The sequence below is a fragment of the Chroicocephalus ridibundus genome, chromosome 2 (genome assembly GCF_963924245.1).
Source record: "Chroicocephalus ridibundus chromosome 2, bChrRid1.1, whole genome shotgun sequence".
NCBI lineage: Eukaryota > Metazoa > Chordata > Aves > Charadriiformes > Laridae > Chroicocephalus > Chroicocephalus ridibundus.
The window spans coordinates 5,880,932-5,903,732 of NC_086285.1; the positions used below are offsets into that span (position 1 = coordinate 5,880,932).

A 22,801-nucleotide genomic window follows, 5' to 3' on the forward strand; every position below is an offset into this window, starting at 1 on the left:
CACTGGTCCTTGGCACAGGGCGCTCTGCTCCCACTAGCAAGGGAACTTGCAAGCCTTGCCCCAAAGCTGGTGGCTTTTCTGCCTATGTTAATGGGCAGATATTAAGTTTCATAAAAGCACGTGAGGGACCTTATTGGAGCATGTCCTGAAGGGAAACCCAGGCCCAGGATTAGACGTCACAGTTTCAGCAATAGCACATGGTTCCCCAGGAAGCTGAGCCGGAACGAAACGTGTTCACCTACATCTGACTTCATCTCAGATGTGCATCTAAGGAGCACGTCGGATGAGCAGAAAAGAGCCTGAGAGCTTTTCCTGTGCTTGCCGAGGAGTCCTTGTCTCAGCAGGGACCCTCTCTGCCACCTCCATTCATAGTTGCTCCTAAAAAAATTGAACCCCCCCCATCAGCCGGAGCAGCCGGTGCAGGGCTAACTACTAAGGATTCCCTGGGTTTCCTCACCAGGGGTCCAGTGGAGGGACCAGTTTTTGTTTACCCTACTTTGCTTGGGCACCCATTGGGGAGCACACTGCGAAAACAGTGCTTCCTCCCCATTTCCCGGGAGGATTAGAAGCGTTATCCCAACTCTTTTAAGCTCCAGCTGACATCTGTGGATCTCCACAGATCAAAACATTCACAAGCAGCCAGTAATTTTGGTCGTCTTTGTGCCCGAGCCACACGCAAACACCCGGCGGCAGTTTTTGAGAGGCTGCACGAGATCCCCCTCCGCCTCCAAGCTGGGTTCAGCTGACCTAAGTTCAGAGCCACTAAAAGTCAGCAGCTCCTTTAGCAAACTTTGTTATCAACCTGCTTTCCAGAACTAAAGAGCAGCTACGGGCTTGAGCTGCGCATGGCCCTCAGACACGATAAGAGCTTCCAAAAGCAAGTTGTGATTTTGATGGCTCCTGTTTGGGACTTTCAGCTACAACATGGTCCCTCTGGCTATCTGCACAGTTGATCCTAACATTTAGCTCCCACTTCCATCCTTTGCACTGCTCCATCTTCCAACTACCAGCAATACCTGTTGCTCCAACTTCCCAAAGGGGTCGTTTGTTTAAGCGGCAGTGGTGGGGTTTCTATCGTATTCCTTACCACACGTCAGCTTTTCTTCCGTAGCCTTCTCCACTGATAACCTCTGGGCTCATCCAGTATGGCGTTCCCGTGACAGATTTAATCCCAGTCCCAGACATGCAGATGGTCTGGATGCGTTTGCTGGCCCCAAAATCTCCAAGTTTCACATTTCCAGCAGAATCTCTCAAAATATTGGCACCTAGGGGTGAAAAGACAAAAAAACAAACCCCCAAGAGATGAAGCAGCAACCTGAGTTGAAGCGGGTACAGTGAGGAGAGCAGGGAGGGCAAAGGCAAAGAGCTGGACATGAGGGAGCTTTGGGGGGCTGGACTCAGCATTACGCAACCCCCCCCTTCTCCTCAGGCAGCTGCTCTCCAAGGGGGTTGGCTCCCATCAGCTCTCCCGGACAGTCTCAGTCAGCAGATTTCCCAGAAGTGAGCAGTGAGTGGGAGACAACAGATCATCCTCCCCACACATGGGCAGCAGAAGACCCTCAGATCCCTCTGGTCACCAGGGCCTCAATTCTTGGGTACGTTACACCAGGTTTTCAGATGTGTAAGGGCAGCTAACAATAATCCCTTTCAAGAACACCGAATCTGGGCTTCCCAAGCAGGAGGACAGCACAAGATTTTTGGTTTCAGGTGCTTGTTCAGGATTCTCATGGTTCAAGTTGGTGAATACCAGCACTATGTTTTGCATAATAATTTATTTTGGGGTGGGGGAGATCGGGTTGAACAAATCCAAGCAAGCAAGAGGCCTCTCTGTATTATCTACTCACCTTTAATGTCCCGGTGGACAATCATATTGCTGTGTAAGTAGAAGACTCCCTGCAGGATCTGCCTGGTGTACTTCCGTGTGACGTTCTCGGTCAGAGCACCGTAAGCTTTTAGCTGGTCCTTTATTGAGCCCTGTTGCAAAGAAACAACACGCACCAGCTGTAAGGACCAGCAGAACCCAACGTACCACATCGCAGTGACTTTTTAAACTTTCCCGACCACTCCCATCTCAAAAAAAGCCACTTTACCCTAGAAACAGGAAGATAAAAATCCACTGAGTGCTGAACGGAGCACAGGCTTGTCCTCAAAGTCCCAGATGCCAGTGGAGAAAGAGGTCTCTGGTGCACATCAGTGCTACCTTCTGCCAACACTGCAGATCTTTTTCCCCCTCTAGTGGCTGGACATCCCCAATAGCCCATGGAGAAGGACCAGATTGATGAGGAGTTACAACTCAACTGAGAGGATCAGCTCAACTAGTTCTTCAGGGCCAACCTGATGAGTCAGTCTTCTCTGAAGCCTCCCAACTTGTCACAGCAAGGACTACCCACTGCTATGAGGCAGACAGACTCTGAGGGACATGATCAGCCCCGCATGGGACTGCTTCAACAAGACCCAAGTTAGACAATTTGCAAGTACCCAGGCCTTGAATTTCTGACCCAGGCACACCGGTTCCTACTGGTTTGATTTTACTGATTTAAGAGGGAAGGAATCAGGGGTGCAGACATCTACCATCTGCAAGACGTTCACCCCCTTGGTTTTAGCTGCATTTTCTGTCGACTTGGAAACGGATGTCCCTCACTATGCCGGAGCTGGGTTTTAGCAGGGATGAACCAGAGGCAGATCTGGGGTTCAACCAGAGAGGTCGCACCCAGATCTACCTCCAGCATCCAGGTTGGCTGAAGAGCAGGAGGGGACACTCATCCTGTTTCTGCTTGTCCTGCAGCTCCGGGGTTGATCCAAGACTGCCACAGGCCTTGTGTTCAGGGAACAGTGAGCTGCTGTGCTCCAAGTCAGTCACTCAAACTGCATCAGCTTTTCCACAGCCATCCACCTCTGCTGTTGCTCTGCCCAACTACTGTTTTGGCCTTCTTTTGAGGCTGGTGGTGATCCTGTGGATGGGCCTCTCTTTTCCCTTTCACAGTGCTGCTGAAGTAACCCAAGATGCTCTGAAATTAGCCCCCCAAACAACTTGTATGCAGGGTATGTTCCCTCACCCACAACCCGAACAAGCTTTCTTATCCTGGCCTCCCTCACCCTGATGGAGGGACATCAAACAAGAAGGGGAAATGGGGTCTTCAAGGCTGTGGTCAAATAGGCCATTCTGTTTTCCAAGCATAAATTCAAAAAAAATTGTTTATGGTCAGGGAAGGACAGAAAATACAGTCAGCTATTTAATGGGGGCAATCATAAGAATGCCAGACTAATGGTGGACCCAAGGTTGGCCCCATGAAGACTTTGCCAAGTTGGCTGTGTTAAGTCACAAGCTTGTCCAGGCCTAGCGTTGCAAAGCTGTTGTCCTGCAAGGTTTGGGAACTCAATCACTTCCACTGGCCTTGGAAACTAAAGCCCTGAGCTGCTTTTGTGAAATGAGCCGTTGCTGCAGCACGAAAGTCAATCTGTATTTGGTCAGAGCTCTGGTTTATCATTAAAAAAACAAACATTCAACTTCCAGCCCTGCTGGACACTGCCCCAGCATCAAATGTTGGTTTCCTGGCCGCTAACAAACATCGGCACGCTGCAGAATAAGTGGCAAAGGGACCGGTGAAGCTCCCGGGGTTCACTCCTCTGGGTCCGTGCCTCATGGCAAGGCCTGGAAGTGAGACGCCTGCCCGCAGGGACCCAGGGAGGATAGGGCTTTGAAGGGACTCAAACACGTGGAAGTCCACCTGATTATTCACGTGCAAGATGTGTTAGGAGAGCTTCTAGCACGTTTACTAATGACCAAAATTATTTGCAACCAGATGACTTAATAGTCCCTTCTGACCTTACAAATCTCTGTATAAACAAGGGTTTATTCTCCCACACTCTGGGGACTGAATCCAGCTGGACAGGCGGGACTTAGGAGAACAGATCCTCTCCAGCAAGGTAAATAGCGTTATGCTGGTTTATACCAGCCCATGACTTTGTCTGGATGGCTGAGGTAACTCACATGCTCACAAACGGAAAAAAAGATGTTCAACTAATCTGCGTGCATTCTCCAGCCCCTGCTTAGACACCCTCAAAGCTTCCTGATCTTCTTTTTCCCCTAGGTGGAAATCATCCTATCCCCGTATCATCATTCCCTAGGTAGAATCATCCTATATCAGCAAAGTCACAAATTGAAGCCACTCCTGCATGAGAGGATAACGCTACCAACGAAAAGCTCTGTCCTGCACAGAAGACGACTTTCAAGTGAGTAACACTGTTTTCAATACACACGTGCTGAAAGCCGTAAATAATTGGTGACAGCTGTGGGTGGACAGTTGTACTATTAGCTTTTCCTGCAGGGATTTGCAATAAATACTTAAGGACGGGCTCAGGCCACAGTGTTTGGAGCCAGATCTGGATCATGTCCCATGTTCACCAAGTTCAGATTCCAGAATGGGAACACACCCTGCTCCAGGACTCAAACCTAAAACCTGCCTTCAAGGCTCTTGATTTCACCCACTGCATGTTGAGGGGCATCACCGTGACATCTGACTCACAACCGAAGCTTTCCCAAGCCATACGGATGCTGAGATCCACTGTTTTGGTTTGGCTTATCAGAGATAGAGCAGCTCAACCGTAGAGTTTAACGCCAGATCCAAATTTCACCAAGCTCCAGGGCAGTCTAAATCTGTCCTCTGTCAGTCAGGACAATCTTTAGCAGGAACTGCGCTTACCCCTGGCATGTATTCAACAAAGATAGACAGTTTCTTCTCCTCAGGATCCCGCAAGCACCCGTAGTACTGCACTATCCTGTCGTGACGGAGAGTCTTCAACAGCTGAATCTCACATTCCAAGGCATTCACCTCCTGTAATAAAACAGCCACACTTCGTGACAAAAGGGAATGGTTACTTTGGGAAGATTATCCAAATACTGCTTGAGGCCGAGCGCTCTTTTCATAGTGCCCGTGAAGCTGCCCACGAGGGCATCAGGCTCAGAAATGAAGAGCGTTGCCCTACGGTAAGGGGAAAGACAGACGGGATACACGAGGGCTTGGCTTTGAGACAGGTTTGCTTATTTACTCGTGCTCAGGGAGTTTTTCAGAAAGGTGTGAACCAAGACACCAGCGAAGCTAATGCTGCGCCCAGAGCAGGAATGTTGCAAGAAGGTGCAAGTGAACGGTGCAAGAAGGCTGAAACTAAGGAAGAGACAGACCTTCAAGAGACAATACCCAAGACGGAGTGGGCCAACATGACTAATGAACTGGGAGGTAGAGAGGTCACCAGAGCATGGCCACAAGCCATTGGGGACCACTCCGAAGAGGGCAAACACGCACTGCCTCCCATCAGGGACACAGACCCCTCTGCCATTCTGCCCTCAGCCTCCAGCCCACAGTCCCACAACATGCTGCAGAACGCCGTCCTGCCCTCATACTCACTTTACTCGTCTCTTGACTGTCGGGGTCGAAAGGCACCTGCTTCACCGACAGCTCCCGGCCAGTGTCAGCATCGTAGCAGAGATAGACTTCCCCAAAAGCTCCTCTTCCAAGCAGCTTCCCCAGCCTCCAGTTCACAGGTGCCTGCAGGGCTACGGGAGAGAGGAGAGGGTTGAGAGAAGAGCACAGCAGGGAGACTTCGGCATGAGGGTCCATCTGCCCCTACAGACTGCAGATCATGCTCGCAATGTGCTCACCAGGGCAGGCAGTGAGCCACCCTCTCCCAGGGGCACCACAACAAACCAGTTTTAATTGTACTAGTGCTACTGGTATGTGTGGGGGTGGGGGGGGGATGTCTCTCAGTCTGCATTAGTATTAAGCAGAAACAGGTCCCAGAAAAGTCACATTTCTTTAGGAGTCCTTCCTCCAAAAGCTGCTTTCTTAGCGAATGTTTCTCTCCTCTGCTATAGGAGTGGTTGGCGGGATGCAGCATGGCTGAGCAGCAACCCAGATAGGGACCCGCAAAGAGTTTTATCTCACTGGTCATTCCCAGGTTGTTACCCACCACCGAACAGGCCCAGAAGGCACCGATCTCTATAGCTCGGGCAGTCATGCAATACCAGAGCAGCCTGCAACACCGTCCTTGGGTGCTGGGATGATAGCAATGTAAGCCAAGGATGCATTTGCTCCCACATCCCAAGTCTCCTGGAAGCTTCTGTTGCGTGAGCACACTGACAGCCCAACACACAAACAATTTTCTGCAACTCAGCACGTGATGAACACCAGTTGACCCCAGGCACGCTCTCAACTCAAGGCCAAGGTAAGAGACAGCGTGTTGTACTAAGTCTTCCTCATTGAGACATAAAGTGGCGCAGTCTGCTCCGTGCTGGGGATGGAATCAGGGTGCATTCACACACGGCTAGCTTAGCTGATGGCCAGTAACTCAGCAGATGATGGTAACTCAATTTTGTGCCGAGACCTAGATGTACTGAGACCTCAGACACCAGCGGCTTTGATTCACTTACAGTTCCTAGCTTTCGTAGGGGAGGTGCTGAAGACCTGCAGGCTTTTTTCACAATTGTTCCACCATTTGGGCCTGTACTCGTTGTACTGCAAGGTGCTGAGCTTGCTGTCCCCGTTAAAGCTCTTGGTTCGGCTAGAAGGGACAAGCTGAAACAGGTTCTCCTGTGGGAAGTAACTCCTGGGGAAAGTCCTCCGGCCTGTAGGAGAAAAGGGGAAGAGTTACAGCAAGAACACACACACCGGCTTAGATCTACCTATCACCACCTTCTCACGTCGCTGCCCAGAGCCAGTGATGCACCTCTTTAAATTAAACAAAAGAAGTTTAATGAAACTGAAGCAAAGCCTTGTGAACATTTTTAATTCAATTTAAGAGTTGTTAACAGCAGGCATTACATCTAATGCAGAATGTTTCCAACGATTTAATTACATTAGGGTTTTTTGCTAGTTATTAATCACAATTAAACTCTGAACAGGCTGGGATTTACACTGCAAATTATCCTTGGCATCCCCTAAGACCACAATACAAATGACCACACAAGCAGTGCCACATCTCATGATAACTGCTTGCACAAGGGTGGCGTCAGTGAGAGATTAAATTCATTCTGAAAGGCTCAATATGCTGTCTGCATGTCCTCCGTATTTTTTTTCTTCCAAGGGAATTTGATTCTTACTCAGTTTTGCCTCCCACCACTTACAGTCTGACACAGCGAAAGAAGGAGCAGCAACGAGGTGACGGAGTGGTCCCCAAAGCTTAAAGCTCACCAGCTTAAAACAGAGACGTGAACAGATACTGCTACCCCGAAATTGCTCAGAGACTTCATACAGCTCTGTGAGAAACCTGCTGTAAAGGCCATAAACCAGCATCCTCAAAAGCAAGCGATTTAGGGGAACAGGTTGATATCGCCAGGGATAAGAAATGCTGCCCGTCCACGTGGCGAAGTTAAAACAGTAGGCATAAGGAGAAGAGGAGCTGAGCACTGACTTTCACACATCCTGGAGATCCTCAGCGCTTCCCAAGAGCAGACCTGCAAGGTCTCACAGAGGATGCTCTTCAGAATACGCAAGTGAATCCCAAATTACTTGATTCTTCTCCTTTTATTAGAAAATTCTCCTTCCCAAGTCTTCCAGTCCTAAGGACTGTCACAAACCACCAAGATCCCAGACCACGCATCTCCCTCCCCGACCCTCCATCATTTCCTTACCATCACTGTAGTCCTTGCGACTTTGGGAGAGGTGGTACTGCCTTGGGAAGGTCCCACCTTTCCCAAATCTCTCGCAGAATGGGATGTCGAAATCTGACAGGAAGGAAGAAGAAAGGCATTTCTGAGTTCAGCTCAGTATCAAGCGCCCAGAGCATTTCTTATAGGAAAGCATTCTGGTCTTCACGTCTTCACAGGCAAGAACGAGGTAACAAACTGTTCATTTACAAAACCAGACACCCCCCAAGGCTCATCCTGAAACCTGTCCGGAGTCACACGCTCCTTAGTGGAAAGGAGGGTTACGCACAGCGGTCTTGGTCCCCCCTAAAGCAAACAGAGGTTTAACCACTGACTTTATGGACCCTGGCCCTCACTGTTCAAATACAAGTCAGGGGATTAACATCGACAATGCCTGGTTTCCAAAACAGAGCACTAAACACCTTATTTGCATGTGGAAAAATGTAAAAATTAGTGTGGAAACAGAACTGCTGGGGCAGGGTCAAGCCTAGATCCATCTACTCCAACACTCTGCTCTGATAACAGCTATTTCCAGGGAAATACAAAAACCCGGCACTTGGCTAACACCGGACAATCCCTCCCCTGCTTCTCAGATGCGACTCCTGACCTCTGAAAGCCAGAGACCAATTTATACCCCCAGAGCTCCAAACTTGTATATTTACTTTGATTAAATGCTAGAAAGATAGAATATACAGAAGGGATTAAAGATCATCAGAGTTTAGATTAGATAGAGATTATGAGACTGATGGATGGACGTGCAAGATAAGGACTTTTTTTTTTTTTTAATAAAAAAAACGCAGCACAGGAAGCCATTGCTGGTAGCACTGAATAACTTGAGATTAAAATATCTGTCATTTCCCCCCCCATCTTTCACCTCCTGTTTTTCCTCCCTCCAACTCTAATGACACAGTCCATTCTGATTGTTTGTTTGTCTTAGCCTGGGGCCAGCAGCCGTTCCTTGGAGACCATTCCTGGCCTGGGCCGCGCTGCAGCATGATTTCCCCATTACAGCAGCGTGCAGGAGGAACGCATAATGGCTGAAATATGGTCAGCAAGAAAAGCAACAGGGACAGGTCAAAAGGTTCTCAGCGAGCCACGTGTGAGCGACGATGCCGAGTGGTGTCTCAAAGCAGAACACCTCCCCTACCACTAGGGATGTATTAAAACCTTCAGCGACGTGGACTGACTGCAGCTTCACCTCTACGGTTCAATCTAGAAACCCTGCCTCGGGCCAGAACCGAGTTATCGTGCCACAGGCGGCCTGCCATTTGTTCATTTTTAATAGTGAAAGTCATTACAACATTACGGAGTTTCCATGACTTAACCAGCTGGATGTTTATAAGTGATTAAGCAGTAACCTACGATCCTTGCAAGTTACCCATGCACTGTCTCTAACAGCATTTGCGGTACGACGGATTGTTATTAATGCAAGTGGAAGAGGGATAATTCCCTAGAAAGTTTAGGACTCGGGTTTTGCTATGCACGAACTCAGGATCCTGAAAGTGCAACTCACAGGAACTAACAGAAAGAAAAGGTGATGCCACAAGGCTGTTTCCGCATTCTCGGCATCTTAGAGTTGCCTCTAAATACAAGAGCAAGACGCCCCCCCTCAGCACCATCTTCCAACACACAGCTCGTATCTGATCCTTCAACAGCTTTATTTGCTTTAATCCATTTACTTCAGGGCCTTTGCTACCCCAGTGTGCACTGTTGTTGCTGTAAACGGATTCCCAAACCGGCCCCAAAGGTTCTTCAGTGCTACCACTGCTGCTGCAGAGCCAAGAAAGGTTAATGATGACCCGAGCAGCCCTGCCTGCGTTTGATGCTCTGGGTCTTTTGATTTTAGAGCACACTTGTGTTTGATCATTGCAGGGTCATTTTTGAAGTGTAACCTAAGCAGTGGAGCTGGTTTGCTTGATTGTTTTAATTACTTTTCATGCAGTGCCGTCTCTCTAATAGCCTTTATCCAGTCTCTTTACTACATGCTTTTTATACTTTTAAGCAAATACAAACCTCCAAGAGTGCTTACCCATGCAATCAAGACTGTCTTTGGGATGGCTCTTCCTTCCAGGAACAGGGGTTTGGGTAAAGGGAGGGCTGCAAAGGGATGGAGGAAAAAAAAAAAAGAAAAAAAAAGATACACACTTTATTATATCAGAAAGGCTGTGGAATGAATTAGAGAGTGATTACACACAGAAAGGACAGGCACACAAGATGCACTGATCAGCCCAGTCTACCCAACTGAGCTCCCATCCTCAACCTGCGCAAGAACGAAGACTGGTTTTTTGCTGGGTCACAGCTTGTTCCTGCAGCAAACAAAAGGGATACCACAGGAAAGAAACACAGTCACCAGGCTGAAACGAAGCAGCCAAAGACCACACCACCTATGCACACGACGGCACAGAAGGAGGGCTGCAGATTTCTCTTCCCTTAACGTCAGGCGTTGAACCACACAACTCTGCTTTCTGTGAACGTTGCTTAGTTGTTACGGATGAACACAGTGAAGTCCTTCAGTCATGCTTGACTCATGCGGGTCTCCCCTTCTCTGCAACATCGCCCCCCGCCTTCCTCACGCAGGAGGGTCCATACCACCACCGGGCACACACACCCTCCCAGGAGACCAGGAGGGAGAGAGCGAGCTTGGTGCTTCAAGTCTCAAGGTCTTTAAACGACACTGAGAAGATGATAAAGCACTGCAAGGGGTTCTCAGCCACCCTAATTTCACCCTTGTCTCTGTAAGGGCCAACAGGGTGATCTGGACAGGTTGCTTTTCCACTCTCCCTTTTAACAAAATGTGCATAGTAGTAGGAAACCGCTTTGTAAAGTGCTCTGAAATCTACTCACGTCAAAGCTGATCACAACAGGTTTGCTACAGTGAAGAGCAATTTGTCATGTTATTTCTTAGCATCAGACTGGTCACCATGCCTGGTGACTAGCTCTGCCCTCTTGAGGCTAATGCCATCTCCAGCAATTGGTTACAAGGGCTCAGCTATGGCTTTGCAGGAATAGGCATACTTACTCATTCTGCCTTTGAAGAACATAACCCTCCTCGTGCCCTTTTCCAGCTCCTAGACCCTATGACCGAATACAGCTGCCTGCTTCTTTGTATGTGAAACCAAGCCATGTTACCCTCTCACAAATATTCCTAACGCTCTTCTCTTGGTTCACAATAAGGCATTAGAACCAGGCTGTGCTCTTTCTGTCGTTCTTCCTAGCAAAGTCTACGCAAAAGCGAAGCCGGGGCATAGAGGCTGGGAGCGCAAGGAATCCAGCTCCAATACAGCCGTAACAATGAATAAATACATCACAGGAAATTATTAAAAGCCACAAAAAGGAAACGGACCTTGATGCTGAGACAGACCCAAAGCACGCAGAGCTGGAAACCCGAAGCATGCCACACAATCAAATCAGCACAACGCAGACCTGCCGGAATGCAGCCTTATGCTGCACAGCAAAAGCAATGGCGGCGGAGGGGGGGGTGGGGAAGAAAGTCTTTGATGCAGATGGAAAAAAAGTATATATTGCTTCCCAAAAGGACACTGTGTCTTATACACAGCCTACCGTGCACAGCAGCAGACGTACAGTTGCCGTGCACGTGTGAGCTTGGACCAACCGGCCGCACCAACTATTGAACTGCAGCCTGTGTTAGTACAACATGTCCTAGTTGCTTCCTGCTGAGAAGCTAAACTTAGTTGCTGCTCGTCTGGTGTCCTCAGCACCTTGACTGACACGTCTGTGGCTGCTGGCAGTGCACAGGGGTTGCCGAATTTCCAAGCGGTCAATGGAGAGCAGACAGCAGGCCGGAGTAGGAGGAGGCATGGAGAGGCTAAAGAAGTATTGACCCGGTGACTACAGAAAGCCAGAGGGTAGGAGAGGGATCTGGCCGAAGCAGAAAACCTGGGCACACAACGCCAGGCTGTCCACAGATCCCCGGCTACTTTTGTCCAGCTCAGATTATGGCAATTCAAATCATACCATTGCACAGATGCCTGTGATATGATCTGCTTTGCAGCATTCAAGATAAATTTGTTTTGCTCAGGTGCATCCTCATCCCAACGGCAACCTCGGCCTCAGGGAATGCCACTGACCCCGCTCCTCTCCCGCCACGGAGCGGAGGCTGCGTTTCAGCTTGTGAACGCGGTGACGCTCACGACTCACCTGTCCACAGATCTGTCCAGTGACTGGCAGCTCCCAGACAGCGACTCGTCGGGGCTGATGAAAGCTTCAAGCATCTGGCAGCGAAAGAAAAGGGGGAAAACAATAAAACCATGCACTGTAGCTCTTCAAGCTCCAGTCCCGGCAGACCTCTGCAGGGTCAACAAAGCTCCACCGAAGCTGGCTGACTTACACCAGCGGATGCCAGCCCCAGTAGAGATGAGACCCAATCTAACTAAAGCCCTCCTCCCAGTGGAAATACATTTATGATGCCCTCTCTGGATTATTGTTCTTTCCAACTTCTATTTGCTAGCAGGGAAACCAAAGCGAAGATAATTAGCACCCTGACGTTCAAACCACGCCGAGAAGTCAATGAGATTCAAAGTGCTCAAAATATTGGGGGGGGGAAGAAAAAAAATAGTATCAGGCCACAAATGATGTGTCCAAAGCCGAGTGGATATTGTGTGCTGCAGCCAGGATCGCAGCCCTGGACTCCTGACTTCCCCAAGCTGCCCTGCCACACAAGACCAGCCTTCCTCTCCAGTGATAAGCGAAGCATCATCAGGGCTTTTGGCTGGAGGAACTGGCTTGGCTCTCACTAGCTCAGTGAGTCAAAAGCTGCATTTGTGTTGCTTCCTGGATGAGACATTGTGCTGGACGGGGTTATTTATAGCTGGTTAGTAACAATAGAGGGTTTGTACTGAGTGGCAAACCTAGGGGCTATGCACACTACTCTGTGGAGCGAACTTGCTCAGGGCCACGCTGTGTTGTGGTCATACGATGCTTCCTCCTGGCTGCAGACCCACCGTGGACACTTGCTAACCCCTGCTCCACAGCCAGCCCCAAGCCCAGCTCGTTCCCTGGAAACCTGAGCAAGGAGGGTTAAACACCACATGGAGTCCCTCTTTGCTGGCTCCCAGACCCACGTCGCTCCTCCTTCCCCATGTCCGGGAACAGCCTCCCCTTTCCATGTGCTGTTCCTGTGTTAGACCTCCTCAGCCGGTTGTCATAACAGCTCGCATTGTTTTGGCAGGACGGTCCCAATTGGAAAGTCGGATTTTTCTCCATTTCCCAGTTTTTACCCCAAAGCCTCATCCATCGAAGTACACCAGCCAAAGAAGAACAAGACCTCTGCTAGACCCCACTCCCCACCTCTGCCAGCCATACCAGGCCCCTCCCAGCAGTTAAAATAACACTGAAATGGATTCATTTCTCAAAAGCATAGAATTGGGAATCCAGGCAGGCTCCACACTCAACCTCTGCTCATCTGCCAAGCTGGTCTCAAGGCAAAGACTGCAGTTATATCACAGGCTTGCACAGGGGCATTCCCCAGAAGGCAGCAAGCACCAGCCTGTAGTTGGTTTTCCACAAGGCACATGTGGAAGCTGCCGCACGAGGACATGCTGAGGGCAAAGCCCAAACGCATGGCTGCTCAATCCCCAAAACCCTGTTTTCCTGCATGTAACTCACCAGGGAAAGGCAGCAGGCCACCCGCAGCGCGATGCTGGGGAATAGTGAGGAGGAGAGCATCTGGGAACCTTCCTAAGGAGCAGGGTCAGAGCTCAGCTAGCGCTAACGGAGCTCCGTTAACAGCCAGTGGAGCTGCGCTGATTTGCACCCCAGAGGGGCTTCATGCAGGCCCTCCCCCTGCACGCACACACAATTTGTCTTAATCCTACCAAACGTGTTTGGAAGCCACGTGAAAACAATAGAAAGCCAACTTTTGGCTGCAAAGAGCACAAGATACATCTGCACTCTGACGCTGCCAAGACTCACCCGGAGTGACTTCTTATTTTATTAACGGCTGTATAATAAACTGTTGAAAACACAACTTTGCCATAGAAACACTGGCACAGCCTGCACACAAAAGCAGAGCTAGTGGGTGCTACCCGAGTGTAGGAAATGCTCATGTCCCTAAGGAAGATCCTTGGGGGCTGTCACAGCATCCTGCTGGAGTGAGGTTAGTGCCTTCTGGCTGTCCCTCCACGTCCCTCCTGCACAGCCAGCCCTCCTGCAAATTGTGGAGCCTGGTCCTGCCCTTCCAAGAGCTTTGCAAGAATGAATTGTGTGCCCAGTTAGCCCAGCTGGTTTCACAGGACCTGTGCTAAGCTCTTCAGAGCTGTAGCTTACGCAGAGATGCAAATGGAGAGGGAGGTGTAAGCTGCTCCTGCTCTGGTCCCTTGACACTCCAGTTTCCCCAGTCGTGGGTACCAAGCTGACTGGAGGAAGAGATACTGCTCATCACTATGCTGAAGAACTAGCTGCTCTTTTATTACTGAGGGATTGGAATATACAAAATCCTTACTAACAGAGGGGGAAAAACAATATATATGAAGGAGGGACACAGAGAGAGGCTGCGGGCAGAGCCAAGAACTGTAGACGGAGCTCAGGCAGAAACAGCACCTGGGAAGCAGTGAGAGCTGCTGACGTTCCCAGGCTGTTGCAATCGCAGGCAATCGGTTGCTTGGCACAGTCCCTCCTGCTCCCCGGGATCTGGGAAGGCTGCAGCCATGAGGGCCTGGCAGCTGGTGTGTACGTGTGTGCCAGATCTACACTCCTCCAGAGCTACCTGAGGTGCCTGAGCACATTGCCATCACCACCGCAGGTGGCTTTTAGGGTTCCTGGAAATAGGGCACGCTGTTTCTTCAGCATGTCAAGCCCAGGGGCACCCATTCCTGGAAAAAGCTGGCCTGAGCCCCACGCGCAGGGCCCACTTGGGGATTTAATGGTGGGAACGGCGCTCATAGCACAGCCTCGCTCATGCCTGACGCTGCCCCGGTTTAACCCACGCGCCCCAGCCCCACTTACGTTCTGATCCATGGTCTCAGGGATGAACTCGCCTTCGCTGTTGATGCTGGTATAGGACCCCTGGCGGGCAATCTGCTGCTGCTCTTCGGGAACGCTCCCCGGGGGCGGAGAGCTCCGGCCGGTGTGCAGAGAGCCTAGGACACGGGAAAGGCATGGGTCAAGGAGAGAACTTGCCACATTGAAGTCCTTCCAGAGATACTGTTCCAGTGATCACAAACCTCCTGGAGACGCTGCTGGGTTTGAACTTGCGTGGAAGGGAACGGAGCTAGAGACGCAATATTGTTTACAGACATCCTACAAAGCTTTTGCAACAGGAACAGCTTCTCACTGTGGGGCCACACAACAGCTAGCAGACTTGGCCTTCAACCTACCTTGGATCCCACACTGTATCGAGGTGCTCTGTCAATGCTAGAAAGATAAGAGCTCCAGAGTTTTATTGTGATAAGATCAGTCAATCTCAAAGCAAAACGCACCTCCAAACCCACCTCCCCTCTTCGACCCCCAGGCATTTCCTCCCTAGGTCACATCACCGCCTCATTCGGCGATGTGGGAAACAGCCCGGATGAACTCGTTGCAACATCACTTAAACGCTTCTTATACGGAAAATCACTTGCACTCAAATACCCCTCTTCTCTCCCCCTTCCCTATACGGAAGTAAAGAGGAAGGAAAACTAGCCCTTAAATCCAAGAACCATGGGGAGGGGAACGACCTACGGGATCGGCTCGTCCTATCTCCTGCCCAGGGAGGGTTGTCTCCCCTATCTGTAGCCCCAGAGGCTCCACGCCTGCAGCTGGCAGATCCTCCCAGAAACCCCCAGGGCTTTGCAGCGCATGATGCGCACGGAGCAAGGCTTTTGCGGGCACCCCACAAGAGCTGTTTAGCAAAAGGGGTTTTCTATTTTGCACCTGAGAGGGAAATCCACAGCTTCCTTACATCAGCGTCCCATTCCTCTCCCTTATTCCCCCAAGTTCACCCTAATTGATTCCTCGTGCCTTTTCAGGATGTAGAGAGCGTTGCCCTCACTTAGCCCAGATGCAAAGGCTTGGCTCTGCTTGTCTTTCTGCAGTCCCTCCCCTCCATCCCTGGGCTGTCATCACTTCATGGCAAGGAATTGCTGACGGAGGTCCGTGCTGCTCCGTGCTGGAGCTTAAACCAGTCGTTATTGTGCAATGTGAGCCTCCACACAACACAACAACTTGTTTTTAAGCAGACTTCTAAAAAGCACACATCCTTTAAGAATTAAGAAAGCACATGGAGATGTGTTTCCTTACACTTCGTTTCCATTTTTGCAGCACTCTTGCCAACTCTTTGGTTCGTTACTACCATTTGGTAACAACATGCCCAGGCTAAGCGTGATACTGCAAGAGAAAGGTACCGGGAAGGGGCCTATCCCATCGTGAAAATTCAACACCGATCAATCAACACAACGCTTCTGCCTCTTCTGCATCACAGCTACTTTGCCAGATAGGTCTCTGGCATAAATCCATCAGCGTGATCAACACTACAAACCCGAGTCCCCACCTCTCACTTAAGCTGATACCCATCAGGAGCTGCTAACATTAGCAGTGTCACACCACCATTAGAGATCACTAAATCAGGCTTGCTGGATGTATACCAAATACAGAGATATCCTTGTCCCACAGTATGCCTCCCTCCAGACTCCCTGCTCAGCTTGTAAAAATAAGAGTCATATGGCTTTGAGTTACTTTTTTTTTTTTTTCCCCTTCTTCTTCCTATTTTCTCCTTCACAGATTTCCTGCAGGATAAGAACACAGCGAAAAAAGTCCAACTGAAGTAACGCCAAGATCAAGGGGAGAGAATCTCTCGAGTGCTGCGGCGCTCATAATGAACTGGCCTTCCACCAGCCCTAAAAACAAAACCAGTTGGGAAGTACGGCATCCTCTCTTTGAAGATAAATAAACAAACCTTTAACCATTTAACAGTTCGGGCACCCTGGATAAATCACGGTGTTATCATCCCCTCATTTGCTTCGCAGATGTCAACCCAGAATGCCGCGTAAAGAGATTAGGGTGGCTCTTGCTCCAAAAAAGCTGCTAGAGGATTTGGCATGGTATACCCACTGTGTCTTAGCTCTGTTGAGCATTTTTGTTGCTGCCACGATGAGGTGTGGGTCTGCTCGTGCAGCGCTGGGATCTCTCGCTGCAACAACCCACCCACCGCCCAGGATGTCTTCAACTCTGATTTTATGGAGAGCTGTACATGCCCTGTTTGATTTTGAACCCAGGGAGTTAAATGAGATTTATCACAAGCGTAAAGACTTTGCATGATCTCACATCAAGCCTTTGCCTGTAACAACTACTCCCAGTCATCGGGTCAGTTGTGTTTGACCTTCCAGAGTCACATTTCCTGCCAAAAACTGCAAGAGGGGATAAGACACTAGCTATTTCCCAGCAGGCGAGGAAGTTAAACAAAACGCTCAGCCTTTTGCACGCCTGCAAATGGCTGGATTGAACCCGATGCCTTTCAGACAGGCTGTTTGGGTAGAAATGCCGCTCAAAGTAATTTATGCAGCTTCGCACCTCCAGGAGCACTGGTTGCTGCTGTGTCGCATCCTTCCGTGCCCATCTGCCCGGGAGGAATGCAGGGAGGTGGTGGGAGCAGAGCTCCGGAGCCCAAGGTTGATTCCCCCCCTCCAGCCCTATCCTGCCCTGTTAACAAAATGGGGGAATGGAAAACAGGGGCCAGGGAGATAGAGCAACTGTGGTACTCAATAGCAGGCTTAACTTATAGCAGAGGCAACACAAGGCATGCTGGATACGTTAGATAATGCTGCTTTACACACCCGGCGGCAGAGGAAGAAACGGACAGACAAGCCCAGATGTGCCCGTTTGACACATCACAGATGCTCTTCGCGCTTGACCTACTACTCAAGAAACAGCAGGAGCACGATGCAGAGAGAGGAGACCCCCGAGGGACTGTCCTCATGGAGTCTAGGGGATTACATGTGAGCTCCAGTCCTCAGACCCAGCGGGGATGGGGCGGGCTCTGAGGCTCTTCTTTACAAGCCGAATGCTGGCTGGATCTCAGCAGCTCTATTCAGGGTTCCTGAACTCAGAGAAACTCTGCAGATTGGCACCAGCTGAGCATCTGACCTCGGTTACCCTTTGGAGCAAGGTGCTTTGGGAAGGGACTCCTGCCCCATGTTACACACACACTAATGTAAAGCCATATGTTTGAGACTAGAGCACAGCATGTCCCGAGCAGGGTGAACCAGGCCAGCACGGAGACTTAGAGTCACTGCTGGCATCTTTCATGTTCCCTTCCGTTATTTTTATTTAAGAAGTGTCTTTCATGCAGTATGTGCAGAGTTTGTGGTGCTGCACGTACAGCCAGCTCCCCTGTGCCAGGCCTGGCTTCCCTCCGCCTCCCCATTCCCTGGCTTTACCCTTTCCCTGCCCTGGCAGATCCTTCCCAAAACTTCATCCATCACCGATCGGCATCAAGCAGGGGTCCCGATGGAGAAGAGAAGCCCCTTAAAAGTCAAGAGCTTGGGAGGGTTTGTTGGCAGCCACCTACGCTCACAGCTGCAGCCACAGAGAGCCCAGCCCTGGGATGACATCGTCGCAGAGCCGAACGAAGGACAATGACGTCAAGATGTGCCGTTCCTCTGAGCCCTGGCAGAAACACAGGGCTCAGGACACAGCAGCACAAGAAGGGATAAACCTGCAGGAAGTTTCTCATTCTGTGACTGTCGAGGAGAGGTGTGAGCAGATGGACCAAATCTCCCTCAATTTATTCTTTTTCAGCAGGACCCCTACAAGTCTCCCTTCTTCTCCATGCTGATCCTCTGAGGATGGATTCCTACATCTTGATTTGAGACAAACTTTAGGGTACTTCTACATTAATAAGCAGGACAGAGCCCATTTTCTAGCCCTAAAGCAGCTGGCATGATGCACACAGCCAAATTCTCCTCTCCTCAAAACAGAGGGGGTCTCATCCATCTCAACTCCTGCGACAGGTCCCTAATCCACGCTGCCCAGTTTGTACCCGGGCACTGCTGGGATGCCAGTCATTGCTAGAGGGCTGGGCAGGGAATCTTCTAATGATTAAGCAGCCTCATAAGTGGCCAGCCAGTGCTTACGTCCTGGCCCTGTGAATTTAACGGCATGGATATCACCTCCAGGCCTTTGTTTCTCAGAGTCACCTGGCCAGCAAGGTCTTTCTACCATCTCTCTCCAGAGATCTGCATTCAAATCCTCCCAGGGGTTAGATGCTGCTGCACGTGTGTCCAGGCATCCATGAAAACCTGGGCACCATCACTGTGGTGGCAATTCTCCGAGGTGAAAGTCCTGCTGTTCCCATGGCTGGTCCATATTCGGCAGCACGGACCCAGCCAGCATTTGCTCCTGGTCGGGAGAGGGTTGGCAGGCACAGGATGCCACGACTCAGCAGCCTGGTTTGCCACCGTGGAAAAATTGAAGTAATAAAAACTTAAAGCTTTCGGCAAATGTTTCCACTGAAATGGTGATTCGGGAATAGAGCTCTTGAATAATTTGCAGGTAATGTTGTGAAACATGTATTTCTTCAAAGTACATAAAAACAACCTTCAGTTATTTGAAAATCCAGAACCCCAATAGATTTTAGCCAAAATTTCCAGGCACTCAGCTGAACACTTGCAGATGGTGGTCACCAAGAGACTGGAACATTTTCCACTTCAAAAAGAAAAAAAAAAAAAAAAAAAGAAAAAAGGGGGGGGTGTTCCACTGAAAAAGTTTATGGGAAAAAAAAAAAGAAAATATTGACTTTGCATAAGGTTTTTCAGGGACATGGAGTGAAGACATTTTCTGTCCAGCAGAAGCAAAAATAGCCAAAATCTTCCCCAGAACATCTACCCCCCCCTTCCAATGTGCTTGTGCCAACAACACGCAGTTTTATTATTTTTCACTGCTGCTAACATGGCAGAGTCAGCAGAAAAACGTGAGACATCTCAGAAACACTGAGAATGTGACCCCGAACCACCTTTTTTATAAAGTCGGTTTAAATCTCCTTTGAAATGTGGTTTCAAGACAAAAGCTGAACCGAGTTAAGATCCTCTCTTGACGGCAGCCGCTTCGATGACAGTGGAAGCAAACACTGTGAAATACCTTGCGACTGCAGATGAAGAGTAGTTTCTCCTACAGAAATCCCAGCCTCTTGGGCTGCCTTTTGACTATCCACCAAGTTCAGTGGAATCCCCGGTTCAGGGAACCTCAACACAGGATCATCCGTATCTGTCTGTTGCCTGACGTTCAGTTTTATGCTCCCTTTGAAACACTGGTCTCCCTTTCAGCTCGCTGGAGTTTCTGCCCAGATGCTGGATTACCAGTTCTGACACAGAAGGTGAAAAAAGTGGATCTGCTGGATTGTGAACGCCTCCTAAGCAGGGCTGCAGTAGCGTCCTACAGATGCCAGATAACTCTGAAGAGAGGTCTGGTGTGCTGTTACCCACACAGAGGGTTTGTTGCAACCTCTTTTCAAACGAAGAGCAAGGAGAAAAAAAAAAAAAAGGAAAGAGAGGGATGACCGTAGCACGGACTGGTTGCCTTTGCTACCTAGCTATATTACAGCGCCGAGGACAAGGGTTTTGCTGCATTAGCAGTCATCGTGCAGACCCTCCTGAAGATCCCAATGTTATCACACTCTGCATCCCCCATCTGGTCTGCCCAGTTCTCCTCCTCCTCCGTTACCTAGATTAAACCAGCACGTTACGTCCATTCCCCGACTCTGCTATTCAGGCATTCCCTCAAAATCCATCTGTACCTCAGGCTCTCACCCTTGCAGAGCTGATATCTCCTCCTTTGTCTGCCTTGTCTTACCTACAGGACGCCATTCAAGGCAGTGACACCTCACAGTCAGTGGTGTGGACTCTTGATATTACAGCAGCTCCGACACAGTAAGGAAAGGCCAAAGCATGACACAAAAGTCTAACTTTGCAAGAACTCATCTTCTCGCTAGCACAGCTACACATGGGATCATGGGATCAATTCTGCCCATCACGCTTGGTTCACACATCAGTGACAGCTGCCGGTGCCACAGCTCTTCACTGCTTTACATTAACAGCTTAACGAGTGCCAGAACAGAGCGGCAGGGGTGTTTCGCACAAGCGGAGTTTCTGCTGAGGCTCTGTGCCTTACCATGTATTTCTGTGCGCATTTCATTCAGAAGCATCTAGTGACTCTGCCAGACTTTGGGCAAACTCTCAAGAGCCGTGCGAGCTCGGAGAAAACACCCACAATAGAAAAAGACATCCCTGGCACATTCAAACACCAGGCCCAAAGCGGGCTCTTGTACCACCCACGCCTGGCTTCAGTAAGCGCTGGGCATGGCTGCACAAGGGGCTATATTGGACCTACCCTAGAAGAACGTTTCCTATATATCATTGTCTGAGATGCAGCAAGCCACAGGCTATGTTATCAAGGCAGCACAGGCTAAGAGACAGAGAAAGGGCAAATCCTTGGAGAAAAATACTCTTTTGTTGCACAAAGAGTTTGGAAGCGTTTACTGCCATGTAAGTACAGAGGATCTTTGGACGTTGAAGCATATTTGTATAGGAGGACCCCCCACTGTATTCAAGGCCTCTGATGCTGCCATTTCTACAGTTGTCGACTAATTGTATGAAAACAATAGAGATCTGTAGAAATTACTCTAACCAGCGCTCACAGGTGCGGCAGAGAACATCCATTGTATTTCAAGATCATTGAATCTGCCTATAGGTTGTAACATGAATAATTATGCCTCTGCTGTATACCAAGAAAAGCATTAACTGAAGCACAGAAAACCAAAGAAAAGATCAGACAAGGCTACAAACAAACTCCAGTGCCTGCAGACTGCAAGAGGAGACCAGGCATTTGCCAGAGCGGCTTCAGAGGCTGCAGGTATCTACTTCCCAGCATCTCTGAAGGAAAGGGACGCCTCCCTGCATCTGAAACGCGAGCACTGCAAGACACTGTGTGCATCCATGCTCCTGAGAAACCACAAAGGCAACTACCACAGACTCCATTTCACCAACAAGAACAGATTGGTGGCAGGGAGACATATATTTGGTCCTTATGTGGTCAAGCTGGTCCCAGCTCAGGATCTAAGGAATACAAACCCATTCAGCTACATTATTGTGCTAACTGGGGACGAGGGAGAGATGCCGAGAGGAATGACAGCAGATGGTTAAAGGAATAACCATGTCAAGGTCTCAAAAAGCCTTGGCTTTTCATAGATCCTCACTCTTTGCTTCAATAAAGCTCAGTAGCGTGGATTTCAATGGAGATTTTTATCGCTGCATTTCCCCCCTCAAATTACACCTCAGATCCCCTGCTCTTTTTAGCTTTCAAGCCCAACATAAGACTCTGCTCAGTACAACCTCGTCTGATCCGTGCAACTTGCAGTCTCTTCCTCAGGCTAAGGATAAGCAGCAACTGCACTGAGCTACTGGTGGGAGACATCAGGGTGGCCGTCCAGACTATAGCAGCTACAGGGTTGTGACAGGAAAGAGAAGGGCGATGGTGGCCAGCTTGTAACAGCACAAAACACCCAGCAGAGCATTGCATTTCACTGACCTGTTGAATACTTCCGCGTCCTCTCGGAGTCCTTGTACAGGGATCCCATGATATCGCCCATGGATCTGGAGATCCTCATTTCATGCTGTTTACTGTTGTTTGGCTGCAGGAGCTGGTAATCAGACAAAGGGAATGATCAGACTCTGTCAGAGCCCTTGCAGACACACCATGTGAAACCCTGTATTTGGCTCCCCATGACCATATTACCCAAGAACCATAAAAAAAAGGACACGTGTAATCAAGGGCGATTCAGAAATCATTCACAAACAATTCGCATCTGCTATTAAAATACTCTAATAAGTTTGAGCTCCAGCTGATAATGATAAATACAGACATTTGACATAGAAGACTGTTCCCACACTGCATTATTTCCAGATAGATACAGAGACTGATCCCGAACCCAAGTTTGCTGTCCCAAAAATCAGAGCCTGTCCTCCATGCTCCACAGCGGCAGAGGCTCCTCTGTAACAGAGCAGAGGAACACTGAGTGGAGGATCAGGTTCTGCTAGGGAAGATGGATCATGGGGAAAGCAACAAAATTACAATCCAGCTGGTGACTTCAGTGGTAGTGGCCAAGTCGAAGATAAAACACTACAGCGCACCGTGATTTTGTGATAATTTTATGTATGACCTCGGAACCATATG

At 49.5% G+C, this 22,801-nt stretch overlaps 1 protein-coding gene across 2 annotated transcripts in view; it reads right to left on the reverse strand.

The window, feature by feature from the left end:
- LOC134511018 (mitogen-activated protein kinase kinase kinase 3-like) overlaps nucleotides 1-22,801 on the reverse strand; it is an 86,077-nt gene that overhangs the window by 3,304 nt on the left and 59,972 nt on the right. For both annotated transcript variants that reach the window (XM_063324330.1, XM_063324329.1), the window contains exons 7-16: nucleotides 22,157-22,268; nucleotides 14,606-14,739; nucleotides 11,801-11,874; nucleotides 9,672-9,739; nucleotides 7,628-7,720; nucleotides 6,428-6,622; nucleotides 5,406-5,554; nucleotides 4,704-4,835; nucleotides 1,845-1,974; nucleotides 1,088-1,265 (exon numbers count right to left, since the gene is read on the reverse strand). In XM_063324330.1, the coding sequence (XP_063180400.1) occupies nucleotides 1,088-1,265; nucleotides 1,845-1,974; nucleotides 4,704-4,835; nucleotides 5,406-5,554; nucleotides 6,428-6,622; nucleotides 7,628-7,720; nucleotides 9,672-9,739; nucleotides 11,801-11,874; nucleotides 14,606-14,739; nucleotides 22,157-22,268 (1,265 nt within the window). The remainder of the gene's footprint in view (nucleotides 1-1,087; nucleotides 1,266-1,844; nucleotides 1,975-4,703; nucleotides 4,836-5,405; nucleotides 5,555-6,427; nucleotides 6,623-7,627; nucleotides 7,721-9,671; nucleotides 9,740-11,800; nucleotides 11,875-14,605; nucleotides 14,740-22,156; nucleotides 22,269-22,801) is intronic.